Below are 21608 nucleotides of genomic sequence, written 5' to 3' on the forward strand. Positions count from 1 at the left end.
TCTCAATTGCCAAAGACCTTCCTCCCATCCATCGCCAAGCAGCCGAAGTCTGCACGCTCTCATTTCAGGTCCAGGCTACGATCCAGCTGGTCCCTTCCTTTTCCCCATGACTCCTCATTGTTTAGCTCTGGGGTTGCATAATTTACAGTCACCCCATGAAGGGCCGTGTGTTCCCGAGTAGGAAGCTGTCACACTGAATAGAGCGCGGCTGGGCTGCGTTCACAAACAGAGCATTGCACAATTCCTTTGCACAGCCAGCAAGAGCAAACCTCCTTGCCTGCAGGCAGCCCCTGCCATTGGGGGCAGGGGTGCTGGGAAGGACGTAGACCATAAATTCTCTCTACTTCACTGTATAACAAAGCAGGCTCATAAAAACCACAATCGTATTTTCAAGCCAGGACTGAAACAGAGGCCCAGGGCAACACCTAATTTGGTTCCTAGAACCCAACAAGTTGTGAACTCATTTTCTCAGTTGAGACGGAACTACGTAGTGGGGCAGAGGTGGAGACTGATTTCAGGACTTTGGGTAGGAATGTAACCCAAGAGCTGACAAAAAGCAGGCCTGCCTGAGTCCAAAGATGCTAGGACGGCCTCATTAGCGGCAGTGCAGACCTGCAAGGGCTGGGCTCTGGAAGACAGCATGGCAGATCAGATGGGAGGCCCAGAGTGTTCTAACCCTGAATATAGGTATGCTGACTGGTATACACATGACAGAGCAACAGGACCCCTCCACCTCTGGAATGTCTGCTCAGTTATGAACCAAGGTGTGACCCTGTACAAGTCTTTCAGATAAGCTCTGAGTCTCACTTTCTTCAACTCTAAAATGGGGATAACCAGGGACTTCTCGGAGTGGTCCAATGTCTAACAAGACTCTGTGCTCCCAAAGCAAGGGGCCCGGATTCTACCCCCGTTCAGGGGACTAGATCCCACATGCCACAACTAAAGATCCTGCATGCCACAATGACGACTAGGATCAGTCGAATTAAAAAAAAAAAAAGAATTAAAATAGGGATAACCAGTAACCTGCTACCAGCGAGAGTTAAGCTGATCCTCTACTGGGTTAGTCGCTCAGTCATGTCCAATTCTTTGGACCCCATGGACTTGGGCCCACCAGGCTCCTCTGTCCATGGGATTCTCCAGGCAAGAATACTGGAGTGGGTTGCCATTTCCTTCTCCAGGGAATCTTCCTGACCCAGGGATCCAACGCAGGCCTCCTGCACTGCAGGCAGATTCTTTACCATCTGAGCCACCAGGGAAGTCCAATCATGTTTATTAAACATCTTAAATAATAAATGTTCAAGAAACATTATTTCCTTCTCCCCATTGGCTTCTTCCAACCCTTCCTTGGAATATTCTCTCTGGGGAAGTTAAGGGAGAAATGGGAGCACACTCATTCTTGCTCTGATGTTAGCTAGCCATGGGAACCTGGACAGTCACTCCCTTCTCTAGGCCTTACAATCTATAAGAAAACATTAGAATTTAAATAAAAATTAAGTAAGGTTGATGAATACAAAATCAATACACAAAACCAACTGTTATTTCCGTACACCAGCAACAGATACAAAATGCAATTCAAATGCTTCTACCATCACCTTAGGAAGGAAGGCTTTCCAATCAAAAGACCAGACTTGCTATGGTTGCTGCTAAAAACATGTTGGCTGACCTGTATTCCTGTCTGGAGCAGGGAGAGTCTAGGACTGAGGAAAGGGGAGAAGACCATTGTAAATATCAAGTATCTAGCTATAAATTTAACAGAAAGTATGTAAGCCCTCTATGGGAAACCTTATAAATATTTTAGGAGAAATTATGATAATCTAAATAAGTGGTGAAATGTCACACACTCATAGATCAGAAGGACTCAAGATGTAAAGATATCAATTCTACCCAGAATAGAAAGAAAGCAAGAAATACAAATCAAAATTCCAACAGCAGTATGTGTGTGTGTGTGTTACATAAATTGATTTTAACATTTACATGCAAACACAAAGGACTGAGAACAGCCAAACCACTCACAAAGACCAAGGTTGGGGGAGGGGGGATTTACTAAACCAAATATCCAGACTTGCTGTAAAGCTATAGTAATCAAGATAGTGTGGCAACGGCCTAGGAATAAAGAGTCTGATGGACTGGAACAGAGAGTCAAGAAACAGGCCCCTGTGTACACAAACATCTGACATACGACAGAGGTGGTTATTCAGATCAGTGACCGAAAAAAACCTCTCTTTTTCAACAAGTGTTGCTGGGACGAATGGGTATCCATTCAGGGGGAATAAAATGAAACTGGAACCCTATCTTATACCATACACAAGAATCAATTACAGATGAATTGAGCACCAAAATATGGAAGGAAAAAGCTTCCAAGCTTTTTGAAGAGGAAGAGAAAGTAAGTTTTGTCGTCTCTAGGTAAAACACAGATCTCTTAAACAGGACACAAAAAATACTAACCCAAAAGAGGAAGACTGAAAAATCTAACATTAAAAATAAGAATTTTGAGGCTTCTTCTTTTGTCACTGAGCCCTAGGAGCTCAGTGGTTAAGAATCCACCCGCCAGTGGAAGAGATACAGGTTTGATCTGTGATCCAGGAAGATCCCAAATCCCCAGGAGCACCACAACTCCTGAGCCTGTGTTCCAGAGCCCAGGGGCCTCAACTCCTGAGCTCATGCTCTGCAACAAGGGAAGCCACCACAATGAGAAGCCCGCACACTGCAGCTAGAGAGCAGCCCCTGCTCGCCACAACTAGACAAAAGCCCACATAACAGTGAAGACACAGCACAGCCAAAAATAAACAGGTTGTTTTTAAAAAGAACCTTTCTAAAAACTCATAATACATCATTAACAAAGTGAAAGGACAAAGGGAGGTAATATTTACATGAATAAAACTGGAAAAGGACTACTCTCCAGAACATATAAAGAACTCCTACAAATTAATGAGAAAAATACAACCTAAGTTTTAAAAAAGAAACAAGAATAGGTGCCTCACAGAAAAGGAAATCCAATGTCCAATAAATATATGACAAGCTGTTCTAACCTGTACTAACCTCGTTAGTAGAGCACGTAAAGTAAAACCACAATGAAATACTATCAACTAGGCAAAAAATTTAAAAGTTTGACAATACCAAATACTGGCAAGGATTTAGAACAACAGGAATTCTCTCTGCTAGTGCAAATGTAAAATGGAATAACCACTATGGACTGTGGCATTATCTAATATAGCTGAAGATTTCCAGCAATTCCACTTCAAATAACCATTTACAAATGTAGGTGCCTCAGGATATAAATCTACATGGGTATTCATAGCAGCATCCTTCACAATTGTCCCACACTCAAAATAACCCAAAGGCACATCAACAGTAGAATGGATAAATAAACTGCAGGGTCTTCAGAGCTGGTGTATAATGGTGTATGTTGTACACCAGTAAACTGAATAATATCTGGCAAGTTCATGAGTATACACAAGTATTTGTGAATGCCACATAGAAAATTATAAATATTTGGGAGAAAATGCTATAAAATACTACACAGCAATAAAAATGAACTATAGCTATGTACAACAACTTGAGTAAACATCACAAACACAATGTTGAAGGAAAGCTGCAACTTAATACATAACAGTAGGATTCCGACTAGGCCAAAAGCAGGTAAGAATAGACTTTACGATAAAAAGATGCATGCATGGGTGACACACTATACAGAAAAGCAAGGAAACGTCATGGAAGTCGAGGCAGTGGGGAGTGGGGGTAGAGCTGTGACTGAGGAGGTAGATCTGCGGATCTTCTTTACACGAGTGCATGCTTTCCAAAAGCTCGTTAAACATGAAAGATTAATGCATATTTTGTATATGTATTGATCTATGTCATGACAAAAGTGTTTTTGCTAAAGAAAGAAAATAATTCAACATTACATCCTCCAGAAGCCTTTCCATACTCCAAAGCTACTTAGGTGCTCCCTCAGCACCCTTCACCCCTCAGCTGGCTGTGAGGCCAATGAACTTAAGGGCATCTCTGCCCTTGAGGGCAACCATGGAGCCTGTCTTGGCTCACCATTGTATCCTGTGCATACGTGGAGCACGCAGTGCACGCTCAATAAATATCTGCCAACCTAACCAATGACTGCACTAAAGGACCTGTGTTGGTAAAAAACGAATCAGCTCCCTCCCTCACTGTTGGTGGGAATGTAAACTGATATAGCCGTTATGGAAAACAATGTGGAGATTCCTTAAAAAACTAGGAATAAACCTACTATATGATCCTACAACCCCACTACTGGGCATATACCATGAGAAAACCATAATTCTAAAAGACACATGCCCTCCAATGTTCACTGCAACAATATTTATAACAGCCAGGATATGGAGGCAACCTAGATGTCCATCAACAGATGAACGGATAAGGGAGTTGCGGTACATTTATACAAGGGAATATTACTCAGTCATTAAAAAGGAATACATTTGAGTCAGTTGAAGTGAGGTGGATGAACCTAAAGCCTCTTATTCAGAGTGAAGTAAGTCAGAAAGAGAAAAACAAGTATTGTATATTAACATATATATATGGAATCTAGAAAAATGGTACTGATGAATCTAGTCAAGAACAAACATGTGGACACAGTGGGGGAAGATGAGCATAGGATGGACTGAGAAAGCGGCACAGATATATATATGTTATCATGTGTAAAATAGTGGGAAGTTGCTTAATAACACAGGAAGTCTAGTCTGGCACTCGGTACTGACCTAGAGGGGTATAATTACGACTGATTCGAGTGTTGTATGGCAGAAACCAACACAAAATTGTAAACCAATTTTCCACCAATTAAAAATATAAATGTAAAAAATTTAAAAAGTAATTAGCTCTGGACAAACCAATTAGAAACCAGAAAGAAGGTACTAATGTGATGGAAGAAGAGGCACACCCGAAGTGAGAAAAACCAGGCTCTGGCTCTGTTGTGTCCTGACCATATAGTCTTAAAAAAATCACTCTTTTCACGAGGCACTAGTGGTAAAGAATCACCTGCCAATGAAGGAGACACAAGAGACTCGGGTTTGATCCCTGGGTCAAGAAGAAGCCCTGGAGTCGTAAATGACGACCTACTCCAGTATTCTTGCCTGGAAAATTCCACGGACAGAGGAGCCTGGCAGATTTCAGTCCATGGGGTCGCAAAGTCGGACACAACTGAGCAAGCATGCACTGATGGCCTATATGGGATTTCTCGCCTCACCTCTCTCACTGATAGTAAAAATACTATGACCATCTAAGGAACTTCAACATTATGCTAAATGCTTTTAGCTGTGTTGCTGCATTTAATCCTGACAGTATATCTGCAATGTGTTTAATTTTTTTTTAATCTCTTTTTAATGATTCGGACACTAAGGTTCAGAGAGATTAAATAATTTCCCCCAAAGTACATGATCGCCAACAAATGGCAAAGCCAAGATCTCCAAAATTCATGCTTTCCTGATAGTGCTATACTTTCACCTCAGTTTTTTCATCTGTAAAATGGGGATACGGGAATGTCTGTGCAGCCTGACAAGACTGTTGTAAGGCTCAAAGGTGATAGCGAGTGTCGAAGCAGCCTGTAAACTCAAGAGCGCCACTGAAAGGTAAGGGGTGTAATGGGTAGTAAGCATTTGCCATGGGCCCACACAAAAGCAGCAGACGCTTTCCACCTACACTGCGCTTTCAAACCAGTTCTAAAGGAAAGCTATGTGAACAGGAAAACTAGGAACACACATCAATAAACTGACTTACGGAAGCCTTCAGGAACAGCACACAATCCAGGCTCAGTGGTAAGACCAGCAGTGGGTGTACTGCTTGCGCGGTGCAAGCCTGGCTCTGTCGTTCAACAGCCACATAGCAATGCAGCCAGACGGATTTTGTTACAGCTTACTGCGATTCTTTTCTCCCCCTTAATTAATAACTGGGTTTTTTTTTTTTTTTGACTGTGCCATGTAGCATGCCAGATCTTAGTTCCCTGACCAGTTCCATGCCCCCTGAAGTGGAAATACGGAATCCTAACCACCGCACGGCCGGTGGATTCCTTAAAAAAATGGACATTTTACAAGTCAGATTTACTGAAGCATAACTTGCTTACAGAAAATTCACTCTTTTGGGGGTAGTTTGATGGGTTTTGGTAAACATATACAATTGTGTAACCATCAATTGAGAGAGTATTTTCTCTCACCTCCCAAAGTTCCCTTGTTTCCCCTCAGAGTCAATCTTCCTCTCCTATCATCCCTAGAAACCACTGATGTGATGTCTGTCACTATGGTTTTGCTTTTTCCAGAATGCAGAGGAATTTTTTTTTAACATGTACATCATGTCAAGTTGTCCCAAGTTTTAAGGCCCCCAGGGCATTCTGAAACCCAAATGTGTCTCCCCGGGTTGCGTGGTGGCTCCTCGCAGCTTCTTTAATCCCATTTTACGCCACGTTTTCTTCCCTGTGGTCCAGCCTCCCTGGCTGCCTTTTTGCTCATTTCTGCCCCAGGGCCTTTGCATATGTTCTTCCCTCTTCCTCAGCCCTTTCCTGACCAGCTCTCTTTCCCTTATCTCCTCTAACCACTCTCCACTGTTCAAGCCCAGCTTCTTCTACTGGAATATATCACTACATGAAACGACCTTGCTTATTCACTTACTTGTCTATCCCCCTTCTCTAAAGCTGAAAGATCCTTAAAGAGAGGGAGACTGTTGATTTTAGAGAACAGAGAACAGAGTTAAGAGCTCTGTTCTTAGAAACTTAGAAAACGCCAACCCATGATTGGTCTTCCATTGGTATTCATAGAATGAACACATGTGTGCTGAAGAAATAGAGACTGGTGAGGTCTGTGTGACTGAAACTCTAAGATGATTCAAAGAAGAAACAGACTTTCTATTTGGTAGGCTGGCCACAACTCCGAACCAGGGTCTCCCTACTGCCATTCTACCGTCCTTTCCCCAAAGGCCCCAGTGATGCAGTCACTAATTGCCTGGGACACAGAGCCAGGCCCCTCCCATTCTGGCCCTCTGGTTCCCTCAGGCTTGTTCCTCTCCTGAGGCTGGGGTCCCTCCAACTCCTCTTTGCCTACTTGGCTGGAACTACCCCCCCACAGCCAGCTCAGACTCATGGTCCTTTTTTCTCCCACCCATGTGCATTCAAAGAGACGGGGACCCCAGGGGTTATTCTGTCTTACACTCTTCCCCTTGGAAGAGCCTCACAGGACCCTGGTCCTACAAACCCTGACAGTATTACGAGACAAATTCCTGCCTCGCAGGGCCCCACGCTCTCAGTGGAGTGCACACGTGGATGCAACACGCCCTGGTGTCCACAGTTCCCTGAGCTGATGTCCCAGTTTTCAGTCTCAGTTAGCACTGCAGTTCTGAGAGCTTGATTTCGTTATAATTTATTATCTCAGTTGAGGGTGGCCAAGGGAGAAGGTAGGGAATTCCTTTACCACAAGAACATCTGTTCTGCTGGACAGAAAAATTTAAATTATGACCTCGAGACTTGAGCAGAAGCTTATAGATCATTCCGTCCAGTTTCCTAATTTTATTATCTTTTTAAGATTCACTTATGTTTTGGCTGCTCTGGGTCTTCACTGCTCTGCGTGAGCTTTCCCTAGTTGCGGCAACTGGGGACTACTCTCTACTTGCGGTGCGTGGGCCTCTCACTGCGGTGGCTTCTCTCGTTGCAGAGCACACACAGGCTCTGTCTAGGGTGACTGGGCCTCAGCACTTGCGGCTTCAGCAGCTGCGGCTCCCAGGACCTAGAGCACAGGCTCCATAGCTATTTGCACAGGTGCTCCTCGGCATGTGGGGCCTTCCCAGACAAGGGACCAAGCCCACGTCCCTTGCGTTGCAAGGCGGTTTCTTAACCACTGGACCACCAGGGAAGCCCCAGTTTCCTAATTTTATATATGAAGGTACTAAGTCCTAGAGACGTGAAGGAACTTGCCTGAGGCCTCCAAGCCAAACAGGGACAGAGCTGGGGTCAAACTTGTCTTTAATCCCAGTTCAGCCTTATCTCCACCCAAAAATGTTCTTTCAATTTGGCGTTTATCCCTTCCCCTCCATTGAAACTGCTCTTTCCAAGGCCAGTAATAGCCTCAGTCCGGAGAAGGCAATGGCATCCCACTCCAGTACTCTTGCCTGGAAAATCCCATGGACAGAGCAACCTGGTGGGCTGCGGTCCATGGGGTCGCTAGGAGTCGGACACGACTGAGCAACTTCACTTTCACTTTTCACTTTCATGGACTGGAGAAGGAAATGGCAACCCACTCCAGTGTTCTTGCCTGGAGAATCCCAGGGATGAGGGAGCCTGGTGGGCTGCTGTCTATGGGGTCGCATAGAGTCGGACACAACTGAAGCGACTTAGCAGCAGCAGCAGCAGAAATAGCCTCAATCAACAAATTCTGGATTGGCCAAAAATTCAATTGCGTTTTTCCTTTACATCTTATGGAAAAACTCAAACGAACTTTTTGGCCCACCCAATACAATGGTCTGTTCTCAGTCTTCATCTAATGGGGCAATGCCATGAGCAGAACACACCACACAGAACTTCCTGCAGCACACATGGCGTGGTCTCCTTGCGTTCCTCTGGGGACCTCCAGCCCCTTTTCCCAGGTAAGCTACCTCTGTGTCTATCAAAGGCAGGTGCCTCTGCATCTGTCAAAGGCTTCACCTCCACAATAGGGGAGGCTCCTTCCCTGAGAGCCCTTCTCTCCATCTGCAGACTCTCTCCAGGGACACTGTACCCACTGACTCTCATGGTCTTACCACGCAGGTCAGCCCAGCCCCACTCTCCTTCTAGACCTGACCTCTCTTCTAAATGGCAGAATGACTTCCCCAAGAAAACTGTGAACACAAACGTCATCTGGGAAGGACCTGAAATTCGTACCAGTGGTCTGACTTGCCATCTTTCTCTTACCACTTCCCTCCCTACTCCTATGCCTCCTAACTTGATGGCATAACTAAGTTCTATCATCCAGGTTCCACACTGGGGGGACTTCTCAGATCTATTCTTCTTTCCCCATGTCCAACTGGACACCAGGTCTCAACTATTCTGCCAAAATCTCTCCCGCACCCAATTCCTCATTGCCTCTCCTAGCGATCCTCTAGTGCAGACTACAGAATTTTTCTCTCTCCACTCTTAAGCCTCTTCTCTGGTCTCCCTCTTCAAGCTCTCCCAACTTGGCATCTTACTACCCTACCATGTAGGGAGAAGGTTAGTGTCCCTACCATGGATTCAGTGTACCCTGAAGCCAAATGTGCAGGGAAGCCTACAACCCAGCTCCACTCATCCTTTACACACTTCTCCTCACATCCCCCCCAACCCCAATTCCAGTCACACAGGACTGCCCTATCCCCATGACAGCAGCCTGCATGTTCGAGCTGTGCTTTTGTGCTCTAGCTCATACTGTTTCATCTTCCTGGAAGGGCTTATCCATTTTCAAAATGATTTTGGTTGTAAAGGAGAGGATTCCAGCTCAAATTAGTCTATGTAAAGAAGAAGGGATTTATTGGTTCACATAACTGTCCGGTGCATAGAGCCAGCTTCAGAGACTGCAATAATAATAGTTAAATGTCTTTCTGGCTTCCCTTCTCTCCTTTTCTCTTTTTCTCCATTCCCCCATATCCTGAAGTCTCTCCCACAATAGGCAAGCTTCCTTTCTGCAGAGAGTAATGCAGATGTGGAAACATGGCCGCAGATAGCTCCGGGCTACCATCAATTCAATCTGGTGAGGACCTTGCTGGGGTCCCAGCGGAAGAGCTCCTTTCTCACAGGGACTGTAAAATCCCAGAGAAGGACTCTGGCCGACCTGGACTGAGTCACACCCCATCCTCTGGGCCAGGGGTATGGGATTTTGTGAACGGCAAGGTCTGGTCACATGCCCATTTCTATCAGCAGTGATAGCAGCTCTCATTTCTCTACCTGGTGCCTCCAGGCTTCATCCTGAGCCCTTGTCTGAATCAAACTCCACTTCTGCCTCTTCTGTGCACTGACTTGTCTCCTCTAACTCTCTGAGGGCAGGAATTGGATCCCTAGGCGAACAGTTTAAGACCTCACTCCAAGGTGTGACTCCAGAAAACTTTCACAGTCTGCAATTACTATGTCCAATTATTTGTTTATGAAGTGGTGGCCCGATTCCCCTGGGGCAGACTTGCTCACTATCAAATCTCCAAGCACCTGAAACAATGCCTAACACACAACCGGTGCTGGATAAATATTGAGTAAATGAACAAATGAGCGGTTTGAACAGAGATTACCAGCCTTTGGTGTTTGTTAAATGAGCACCGCTGCTTTTTAATTCTCCCTACTTTACAGAGAAAAACAAATGACAAGGCAGGAACTCCAACTTTTTGTACCCACCATCCCACCCCCAAATTTCTGTATACACTCCTCGTGCTTATGATCTGTCAGTCTCAGGAGAAGGGATGCGCGTTCGTGTCCAGATCAAGTTGCTCATCCTAACTCTGCACTTTCTCCCTGACCATCCTCTCTGGGCTCTGCCCCTCCTACCACTTCCTCCTTCCTCTACCTTCCACATCCCCCTCAGTCTGGGCTCTTTCTTTACGGCTTCTCAGTGGATCCAAGTCCCTCCACGGGAGCCAAATGAAGTCAAATAAACCCTCCCCAAGCCCCAGTACCTCTCTCCTCCCTTCTGTCTCTGCCCTTCCTTATATAGCTCCAATTTCTTTTCCAAGACTCCACTTCTGGCCTCAACTTCCTCAGTCCCACTTGCTTAACCCCACTGCATTTTGGCTTTTCTCCCACCATTCTATTGAAACTGTTCTTGCCACGGTCACTGCCAACTTTCCAGACCCAGAGGGCATCTGCCAGTCTTCCTCATATTTGACTGTTGCAGTATCTGACTCAACTAACCACTTCCTCGCCTTCTTGAAACTGTTCTCTTCCTTGGCTCCCATGATACTGCTTTCTCTTGGTTTTTCTTTTCCATCTCTTGGCTCCCTCCTTGCTGGTTTCCATCACAGGCTCCTCTCCCTAGATGGTCCTCCGTTTCTGGAACTGTGTCGGGGGCGGTCTGTGCGCATCCTGTGCCTTCTCTTCCTCTCTCACTCCGCCGGGTGAGATTACCAGCCCCCGTGGCTCTCACTGCCCACAAGCACCACAGAATTTCAAACTGACCCTTCTCAGGTGCACCCTATTTCCTCATCCACTATCCAACCGCCTGCCTGCCAGGGATCTCCACGTAGCCTATCCACAAGAATCATCAACATGACCAAATAAGTCAGCGTTTTTCTCCCCGAGCCTTCCCTCTTCCTCCTTCATTTCTCCATCTCAGGGACTGGCACTACCAACCCACCAGTGGCCCAAGGCAGGAATCCTGGACTCATTTTTGTGTACAGCCTTTAAAATGTACAGCCCCCTCAATACCATTCCAATTGATCATCCAAAAAAATTCAATTATTCCACTGTGCAAATAGCTCTTAAATCTGTCTCCTTTTCTCACCTCCTGCTACCACTGCTTTAGTTTAGTTCTTAAACTCTTCCCTGCTGGATCACAGTCACAGAAATAACTTTCCATCTGGTCTCCCAACCTTAGAACCTGACTCCTTCCAGTCACACAGGTGATCTTTCTAACGTGCAAAGTCATCCTGCCACCCATTTCTTTAAAACCTTCTGGTTCTTGAAAGTTCTCATCACAAGGTTAAAAAAAACAAACTAACTAACTAACTCTGCATGGTGATGGATGTTAAGTAGACTTACTGTGGTGATCATTTTGCAATACATACAAATACTGAATCATTTCACTGTATAGTTGAAACTAGTATAATGTCATGTCAGTTAAACTTCAATTAAAAAAAAAAAAGACCCTTTGCTGGCATTTCATTATATTGAGAATAAAATTCAAAGTCCTTGGTACAAGGACTTTCACGAGAGATCTGTCTCATCTGTCATCCTCCGTCTCTTGACACTCCTTTCATATACGGTGCTCAAATCACACCAAATTATTCCACATCCCAACATGTTCCACGTGGCGACATAGCTCAGTATCTTCTTAGATGCTGGTCCATCTGCCCGGCATTCCTGTCCTCCACCTGCTAACTACCACTCATCAAGACTGAGCCCACGTGGCATTTCTCTTGGCCAATGTCCCTGAACCTCCCGCCTAGAGAAGGTACCCTCTGTTCTCCCACAGCCTCATGACACTTCCTGCTCTGAAGTAGAAGTGTCTTTTATACGTATCTTCCTTTTGACTGAGTTCCGCAAGAGCAGGGACTAAGACCTTCCTCCATACCTCCATATATATGTCTAACTCATACCTGGTGCTCAGTAAATGCTTCTGGGTGAGCAGATGGATGGATGGATATCCTATTATCCTGTTTTCCTCTTCTCTGACCACTTCCTTCCACCAGAGTCAGAGCCTTCAGTGGCAGTTCCTCTCTGCTGTCACCTACTAAAGGCCCACACTTCTGAGGCTGGAATGGAAATTATTTCAGGAGCTGTCCAGATGGTGGTTAGGGAGCACTGAGAATCAATGTGATATGCCATGGTGACCACCACCTCCAGAAGGGATCCAGCACCAACCAAGCACTTGCTCTTCTCTCAGCCACTGACCTCAACCAAGGCTCGTGCCACCCCATTTGCCGATGGTACTGTGTCCCAGACTGCCAGCTCTCTATTGCCCATACAAGTGGTGATCTAGTAATAGCTGTGCAGGGTTAGAATAGAATGGATACAGGTTTTGGAGTTAGACAAATCATGATCTTAACATATTGCTGTCACCTACTAAGCTGTGTGACCTTGAGTAAGTCACCTAGCTTCTCTGTGCCTCACTTCCTTATCTGTAACATGGGATTGATGACTATTTCATCATGGGTTGATGAGAAGAAACAAATGAAGATAACAGGGGGCTGAAAATGATGAACACAATTTAAGACCAAAGGCTTTCAATACTATTATTCAGTCCTATGTAGAAATGAGTTCACATTCTTTGCATGCCTCAGTTCTTTCTCTTTCTTAAATTAACATTTATTAAGCATCTCTTTTGTGCCAGACACTGGGCTCAGTGCTGTATGACAGGCAAAAATAAGTCACCATTCCTTCTCTTAGGGAGCTCTGGTAGGGAGAGGATACCCAGACTAGGAAGGGAGACAGACACATCAACATCTAATTAATGTGTAATAAATATTAGTGCTCTACGATTCTGAAGGCAGGTGGCCCAGGTTGATCTTACAGCATGGGAAAGTTGTTCCTATAAGTAACAGTTTTCCACAGAAAACTTATCTGCTGGTCAAGCCATCAGCAGAGAATCCAGGGTAAATTCTTGGCCATGGACCTCTATCCTTATATATATTATTCCCCTTTTCTCCATTCTTGGTTGAGAAATCAAGTGAGCAGGGGGACAAAATCAGGGTACTGACTATTAGCCTTGCAGGATTTTATTTTACTTTATTTTTGGTGCTATAAGAAGCACAACATTTTCCCTCTTTTCCATAAAGAAATTAGAACTAAAGATGGCTCCGCAGATAAAAAGCTGTGGGTGGTAAACACTCCCACTATTCTCCCCCTGCATTTCAGGCTTCTAGGTTTCTCTTTGCAGTTACTGAGCTAGAAACCTGAAAGAGGCCTGAGGAACTCTAGCCCATATCCTAAGGAAGAGATGAACAGACAGACTCAGAGGGGCTAAATGACTTGCCCAAAGTCAAGCTAGAGAAGGAACCAAAATTAAAACACAGCCCTCCTGACCCTACCCTTTACCCCTTCTGCAAATCCCTCGACTTCATAGAGCTTGGGCACCTGAACTTGGGCAGGTTTCTTCTTGTCTATGCAGCCATCCCATCTCGGGTAGAAGCCAGGGCTGTCTCTTTTGCTAAGCATCCTGGAAGCCACAGACAAACCACTTCTTCCTCTGACATGTCACTGGGTTCCTCCTCCCAGAAACATCTTGTTTTTCAATCACAGGATACTTTCAGATCCTCCTCTTTGGTTTGAGAAGCATGTCTGCATGAAAAGTTTGGTTAGAGGTGGTTTTCTCTAAATGCCTTTCAGGACTCTGACTTTCCTGGCTGACAAAGCTTTGCGGTTGAGGTTGCTATTCTGCAATTATCTTGGCCTTAAGAGAGCTTTCATGGGTACCCCCAACCCCTACTCAGGAGGGAGCCAGAATTGATTCTTCTATGTTTAGAACCTTGCATCAAAGACCTCAAGACCCTGAACTTAAAGGTAATTCCCAGTTTCCTCGACCACTTAGAACAGAAAAGGAGCTTGGGGCAGCACTGGGCCAACTACTCGACAAAACGGGGCCCCCAGAGAGGCAGGAGCAGGGCGATTTGTCTCGACTCCTGGTTCAGTGCTCTCTCCCACTCCCTGTAACATCACTCCAGCCTCCTGGGCTGAAGCAGCTGCGGCCTCAAAAATGTCACATCACTTATGACAACACAGTTAGTTATATAACTGACGCTGCAGAGCAGGCAAGGGGAAAAAGGCCTGAGCATGAACCACAGCACCCCTGTTCTGGCTCTCCGGCAAGCTATGGCCCCACATCCTGGAGAATTCCATATGGGAAGGAAACACCCACTCATCAATCAAAGGAATCAAAACTGTAGCTGACATTTGTAAAATGATTGCTCGAAAACTGTTATAAGGGCATTTCATATATTACATCCCTTAATGCTTACAACCCTGTTAGTTATTTTTACTGTCTACCCCATTTCACATGGAAGAAAACTGGGGCACAAAAACTGAAGTTTAAGAGCAGGCATCTAGTGAGTGGTAGAGTCAAGATATGAAGTCAAGCAGCCTGGTTACAGAGTCCAAGCTGCTAACCACCTCTCGGTTTTAAAAACAAGCTAAACCACTTTTCTCAACAGGAACCTTACCTATCTCTTTGAACCTGTAGAAGGCCACTGCTCCTTCCTCCTGCCATTTCTCAAGAGATTTCTTTCCTATCCACTATTGTGCATGAATGAGAGACACAAAATAAAATAAGAATGTGATACTGGTTGGAATAAATTCTTAGAATGGAGTTTGAGCACTTTAAAGCTTTTTATGGCAATGCAATCAATAAAGTGAGGTGAAGTGCTCTTCATACAGCATCTGCTAGTCATTTTAAAATCCATGTAGTACGTGTTTAAATATATTCAAAAATTAAAAAAATTTTTTTTCAAAATCAAAATTTGTTCTTTGCTAGTGTCAAACTCTGGAGTAATCCTTTCAAAAAAAATTTTTTTTTTCAGTTTGAAATCATCTCAGCAGTTTGTCTACTGTCTTTTGGATTGAAATGTGCTCTTGTGATCATGGTCTGTCTAGATTTCTAAGGAATGTGAGATTGAAGACACCTGGAGAGAGGAAACCAAGTCCCTGAATTAGATGGATGGAACATACATCAGAAAAATAAGACCTTCCTCTGCTCATATTAAATCTCCAGTGTTAACAGGCCCTGTGAGCTGCAGAAAAATGTAAATGAACCTGTCCTTAGCAGGTGTGGCTAAGATGCACAATATAATCTGGGGAGCTCCAAGCACTTAAAAAAAAAAAAAATGTCCTCTAACTCTGGGCACTATAAACCTAATCTAGCCCTACAATAGAGACTAGAAATTCTGGATTTCTCTGGAGTCTTGTCAATCTTGTATGAAGTTTCATCCATTTAATCTCATCGGCAACACCCTTTCAATAAGCACATGGGTTCAATTTCAGAATCCGACAGGTGACAGAGGTTCAAGAATTCCACAGCTGATTCCTGAGGAGATCAGGTGGACTGTGGGCTACTCTTCTGGCAGGAAGGTCTGCTGGTGTTTACAGCTCAGTGAACAGTAAGGAGGAAGAGAGCACCATCCATCAGCCAAAGAGAATGCTTCTGCTACTTGATCTGACATTCTGTTTGCGCTCACAATGTCTCCAGAGAGCAAGGTGCATCCATTTGGATAAACATGGAGACAGGAGGAAGGGGAGGGCGAGCAGAGCAGCCAAAGAGATGATTGCAGAAACAAGTTCACAGATCTAGAAGAGCAGCTCTCAGGGGAATGCTGCCTCAACATGGGACCCGTTGGGGATGTGCAGGAAACGCCCTTCCAGACCACTGTACTTTTACCGATGGTTCCAAGTTACTACTCATCTCCACTCACGCCTGCCACTTAGCAGGTGCCAAACAGCAGTGTGTTGAATGAACACAGGCTTGCCCTGAACCCAAGCCAAACAATCCACACCCGAATCACAAAGTCAGAGTCAGCTGGTAGAAGGAAACTACCAGCTTTCGGCAATCTTAAAATCCCCTTCCCTGTCTGGTAGGGTCTGTCCTCAGGATCGCTTCCTACTGTAAGGGCAGGGCTATTTGTATGAGCAATGACATCTTTACCAGGCAAATCCATAAGTCGTGATTTACTAATGGCACTGAGCAAGCACCTTGGAAAAGAACACACATCCAAAGTGTTCCACTTTACCGCATCCATCTACATAAAGCTTACCAGCTAGCAAGCCATGCCTCATTGCCACCTTCGGACTCTCTAGCTCCCTAAAAATTCACTAAATGCTCTAGAGACAAGAGATAGCCCAAACAGGACATCAGAGAAAACTCAACACCTCAAATGAGGACGAACTGTGGTGCCCACAGCTACTTCACGGTTCATTTCACATTTTCATCAGGTAGACAGTCCAAGTAGTTGTCACTATTTGTTCAGAATGGGAAGTTGCTTAAAGGGATTATGTTGATTCCACATATAATGCCCTGAGAGAGTTCTTTGGGAGGGTTTGGTGATTAACTAAAGTTAACACTTATTGTTAAAACTTTGATTAGTCTCAATAAAAGTCCCCTGACTGCAAAAATGACGAGGCTGTATCACAGGTGAGGTCATGACCTCCTAACAGGCAAAATTATTTAAAATGCTGCACACAAAAAAGTCACTGATTACTCATGGTATGTGTAAAATTGTATTTTGCTGTCTCAATGATCACTGCTTATTTCTCAGTACAGAAATGTTCTGGATTATCTGACAGAAAACTACCAAACACTAGTTCACAATCACATGTGTTCTGCTGTGCTTAAGTCTCTCAGTCATGTTTGACTCTTTGTGACCCCATGGACTATTGCCCGCCAGGCTCCTCTGTCCACAGGGATTCTCCAGGCAAGAATACTGGAGTGAATTGCTATGCCCTTCTCCAGGGGATCTTCCCAACCCAGGGATCAAACCCAGGTCTCCCACAATGCAAGCAGATTCTTTATCATCTGAGTCACCAGACAAGCTCAAGAATACTGGAGTGGGTAGCCTATCCCTTCTCCAGGGGATCTTCCTGATCTAGGAATCAAACCTGGGTCTCTTGCATTGCAGGTGGATTCTTTACCCGCCGAGTTATCAGAGAAGCCCACTCATGAAAGGGGAGGCGGGGGGAATAAAACCTAGCAAGCTATGTTCAAATGCAAATTTTAAGAAAGTATTAGGGATCAGGGTTTTCAATGACAATCTAACCTGTGGCATCTCTTGGTGGATGCACATTTCCCACTGCAAAATGTCAGGCAAAAGAATTTCAAAGATCAGTCTCCCTGCACTGATATCCTAAGCTGATATGGGTGTTAACACTTTGTTCTAAGCAGCATCTGCCAGCCAGGCTTTTCCATACAATTTCAGTTAGCAGGGGTATACATGGAAGTCTCGTCCTTCTTATAATCAGCATGCCATAAGATAGATAAGAAGGTAGGCTGAACAGAGTGGCTCTTTACTCTTTTGGAAATGCTGACTTCAAAGGATCTAGAGATGTTTCCCTATCAACAGTCTTCTTCTCAATGCAAAAGGCTGAGCCATTAGACCCTAGTCCCTGTTAGGAAGTTATCAGGTTCTCACAGGACATCACCCACAGAGAACGCGCTAACTGCATTTGCCCAGGTGAAATAAAACAGCATCCTGATTAACTCCTAAGTATGGTCTGATAGGTTGGTCACCCATTGTGTTGCCCAGGCAAGTCCAAAATTGCATTCTGTAAACGCCACCTAGATTTTCAGGGCCAGCCCCACCCAGAAAACAGTACAGTTCTCCTGACTCAACTGATGCTCAGCCAAGTGGTGATCTGGAAAATCACCTCTTCGAGGGAGGACTCACAGGAATTTGTCACTAGGATACAGTGACACCAATCCCACATTTTGTGGTTAATAAAACAAGTTCTGCATCCAGCTTGGCACAAGGCCCTGATCTGATTTATTTCAAGCCGAGCTGGAGGGCTCATAGGAAGAGCAGCCATTCATGAATGCTTCAGCAGGACACGGCATAGGGATCCTAGCTGCAAAATTTACGTGGGCCAGAAATCTTTCTGACTGACCCTTTGTGAGTAAACTCTGCTCACTTTCTAGACAGAACTGATGTATTTTAGAAAATATACTCACAGTTTTACCTACAAAAATCTCAACTTTGCCTGATCTTTCTCCAAAAAGGCGTCCTGTGGGATGATGGGGGGGGCCGTGGGGGGGATCGGGGGAGTGCAGGGAAAAGAGAAACAGTGCCAGGTGGTCTGATTTAACCATCCGAAACATCTAACGCTTGATTTTTTAAAAATTGTTTTTCTCTCGTGTAACCAACTATAAGTCCCTGAAGACTTTTCCAGGTAAGTCTAAATACAGCCTTCATTACACAATTAGGAATTTTCATTCTAAAATGGCACACCTATCTCCTTGGAAAGCGTGGCTCTCTTTGAATAAAAAAGGAAAGGTACCCTTCAGGGAAGTCGGTATATATTTTTACACTTCTTATTAAATCAGCCTAGTTTATGGGGCTTGTTCAGGAAAAGCAGGTAAGGAGTTGCTTTGGCAGATGCAAAGTTAATTTCCAGACTGGAGCCCACCCGTCATTTTATCCCCTCTCCCTTCACCCGAGTGTTTCCGAAAGCCTTCGGTCCCCTCGTCGAAGAAGCTCGGCTCTCTCCGCCGGGGCCCCGGCTCGGTTCCGAACACTGCCGAGTCCCTCCGAGCCCCGCGCCCAGGCTCCGCCGAGCCGAGCCGAGCGCCACCGAGCTGAGCCTCATCGACTTTTCCGGCCTCGGCTGGGCGCTGTCCACCACTCGGAGCGCCTGAAACCTCAGCCCGCTCCGGTGGCTGGGGCTTCTACCCGGCTTCAAGTCGGCCACTGCAGATTACAGAGTTCTGAAGTTTTGAAACGTCCCCCGCTGGGAGAAAGGGGTGGTGCTGCTTGCATTTACCGACCTGCAAGAGCTCCTGGCAGATGCAATATGCACCTTGTTGCAAAGTGCAATTCCCCAGGCCCCGCCTCCCCATCCATTTGGGTTGCACAAGCTCCAGAGAAGCCCCAGGCCAAATTACCCGTAGCTCAGTGGGGTGCGGCAAGCCGAGGGGCCTCTGCAAAGAAAGCCCCAGGGAGCTCTAGAACAAAAATAAGAACATGTCAAGCCGACGGGAGAAATTGTCTCCGAGTCGCTACTCCCTACCATCATGGCGCCTCCGAGAACCCGCTTGTCATGCCTGTTACACATGCAAGATTTTTTGCATATTGGTTTTGAAATCGCAAGCATGCTTCGTCTCTGTCTCCCACCCACCTTTCTGCGAAAGGGGTTTTTATTTTCCATTATTTTCCTACGGGATGCAATTACTTCGGCTATTCTGTCAAGTTGAAAAATAATCATTTTTGTTTACTGCACAGCAACCCCTAATTAGGAGCTGTGTGTGCACGAAGGTGTCACAGCAAAGCGACGTGGAATCTTCGCTAAACGGTCTTAACGAACTCCTCCGTCCCGAACTGACAAGACAACGGAAGCAGCAGGGCCAGGAGGCCCGAGGCTCACTCCCTTTTCCTAAAGACACCCCTCCCCAAGCAAAGCTGCCTGTGGGCTCACCAGGAATTGCTAACCAGGAGTGGATGGGGCAAGAAGCCTGGGAGTATAGCAAGGAGGGGCGAGGCTCCTTACTGAGCAAGTGTGAAAGGGAAGGAATATCCCATTTTGTTTTAATTTTCAACCATCACTCAAATCCACCTCCAGTTAATTAGGAGGGGAAACTGATATCTAAGGCAGAAGGGGGTGGTGTGGCAAGTGGGGCCTGAAATCCGCATTGTGGGTAGATTACATGGAACACAGCCTATGCAGAGTGTAAATAACTACATTGATAAAGGCCAGAGAGTGAAGGCCAGAGAGTGAACGAAAACTGCCAGTGTCAGGAGAGCAAAGGCTGGGAAGGTGGGGGAGAAGGAAGGGGCAGCAAGGGGCGGGCATTTAACCTCACATCCAGCGTCCTATCTTCCACCTCTACCTTGGATACATCTGTGCCAGTCTCATTCGATTGGAAGTCCACCCCTGCCCCTACCACACGCCCCTTCCCCCAACCTTCGTCTTTTTGAGGGGAGGGGGCAGAAACCACAGCCTCTAATTCAGCACCAAATCCATGAACAGCAGACACCTGATACTCCACCCCAGCCTAGGGCTGGGTCCCCTCCATGTTTTTGCCAAGTTCAAAAATCACTGCCCCAGGAGAAGAGCAGGGGTAAATGGGATTATGGATGTAGAGTGGGCGGAGGGGGGTGGAAGAAGGAGAGAGAGATATGCAGAATGAAACAGAGACACAGAAACAGAAATGGAGGCAGCGATACACAGGAAACATCCCACAAACAAGAGTAATGACCATAATCATGCCAATAATGTGATGTTCTGATCAATATGGCGGACATTGTCATTCATACAACTACAGGCGCTCCCCTTCCCTCCACCCCCTTGGGGAGAAAAAAAAAAAACACCCACCCCGGCAGCTGGGGTGGAGGACCCAGAACCAACGCAGGGCCTGGGAGAGGGGAGTCAAATTCAGGGGCGTGTGTGTGTGTGTGTGTGTGTGTGTGTGTGTATACGAATTAAAAACCGGGCCTGGAGAGTGATGTGAAGTGAACAAGGTAATAAAATTCATTTTAAAAATTACGCTTAATAAAAGTACAAATCCCAATACCACAGGGACTTACTTCATCTGCTTCACAATGGTGCTTTTTCCTGATTCTCCAGCCCCTGTTGGGACAGACAGCGGGGGGGAAATTGGTGAGTGTCAGCTTAGGGGAACGGGGGGGGGGGGGGCGCTGCAGGGGGAAGGGGTAAGACATGCTAAAGAGTGGGCGATCGTGGGCACATCGTGGTGCCAACTCGCGGGCCAGGTCTCCCCAGGAGCGAGCGGGGTCGGGGGACTGGTTGGGGGGTGCAGAGTGGCCGGGGTCGAGGGATGGGGGTGGCAGCCCCGGTCCTTACCCAGCAGGAGTAATTTCACGTCTTTAGCGGCGCTGATGCCATCCTCTTTGAGGTTTTTCTCAATCGCCTTGCTCCGCTCGAGGGCGGCTCGCTCCTCTGCGCTCAGAGTACATCCCATGGTGGCCCCTTCCCTGCCACAGCCCGCACGACTCGGCTGGCACGGCTCCCCGGCTCGGCGCGCCCCCCACCCCCCCAAAGAGCAGAACCTGGGCTCAAAGGGGGAAAAATCACGATAGCCTCCCCTTGGCTGAAAACAAAAATGTCGAGAAACCAGAACCCCCCAAAAAGACAGCCTCTAACAAGCTCCCAGCCGCGGAGACTCGCGGCAGCTGGCGGGGCTCTGGGGGTGTCGAGGCGAAGGTGGCCGGGGTCTGGGGCTCCGGAACCGAGGGAGGAGGCGCCCGCGGTCCGAGGAGGCGCGGGCTGCAGGCACTGAGGCTTGTGCACGACCCAAAATAAA

At 46.2% G+C, this 21608-nt stretch overlaps 1 protein-coding gene across 3 annotated transcripts in view; it reads right to left on the reverse strand.

The window, feature by feature from the left end:
- The window catches only part of GNAO1 (G protein subunit alpha o1), a 176513-nt gene extending 155247 nt beyond the window's left edge, over nucleotides 1–21266 (reverse strand). For all 3 annotated transcript variants that reach the window (XM_068993421.1, XM_068993422.1, XM_068993420.1), the window contains exons 1-2: nucleotides 21149–21266; nucleotides 20872–20914 (exon numbers count right to left, since the gene is read on the reverse strand). In XM_068993421.1, the coding sequence (XP_068849522.1) occupies nucleotides 20872–20914; nucleotides 21149–21266 (161 nt within the window). The remainder of the gene's footprint in view (nucleotides 1–20871; nucleotides 20915–21148) is intronic.
- Nucleotides 21267–21608: the final 342 nt, after the last annotated feature.

This window comes from Capricornis sumatraensis, chromosome 20 (genome assembly GCF_032405125.1).
Source record: "Capricornis sumatraensis isolate serow.1 chromosome 20, serow.2, whole genome shotgun sequence".
Lineage (NCBI taxonomy): Eukaryota > Metazoa > Chordata > Mammalia > Artiodactyla > Bovidae > Capricornis > Capricornis sumatraensis.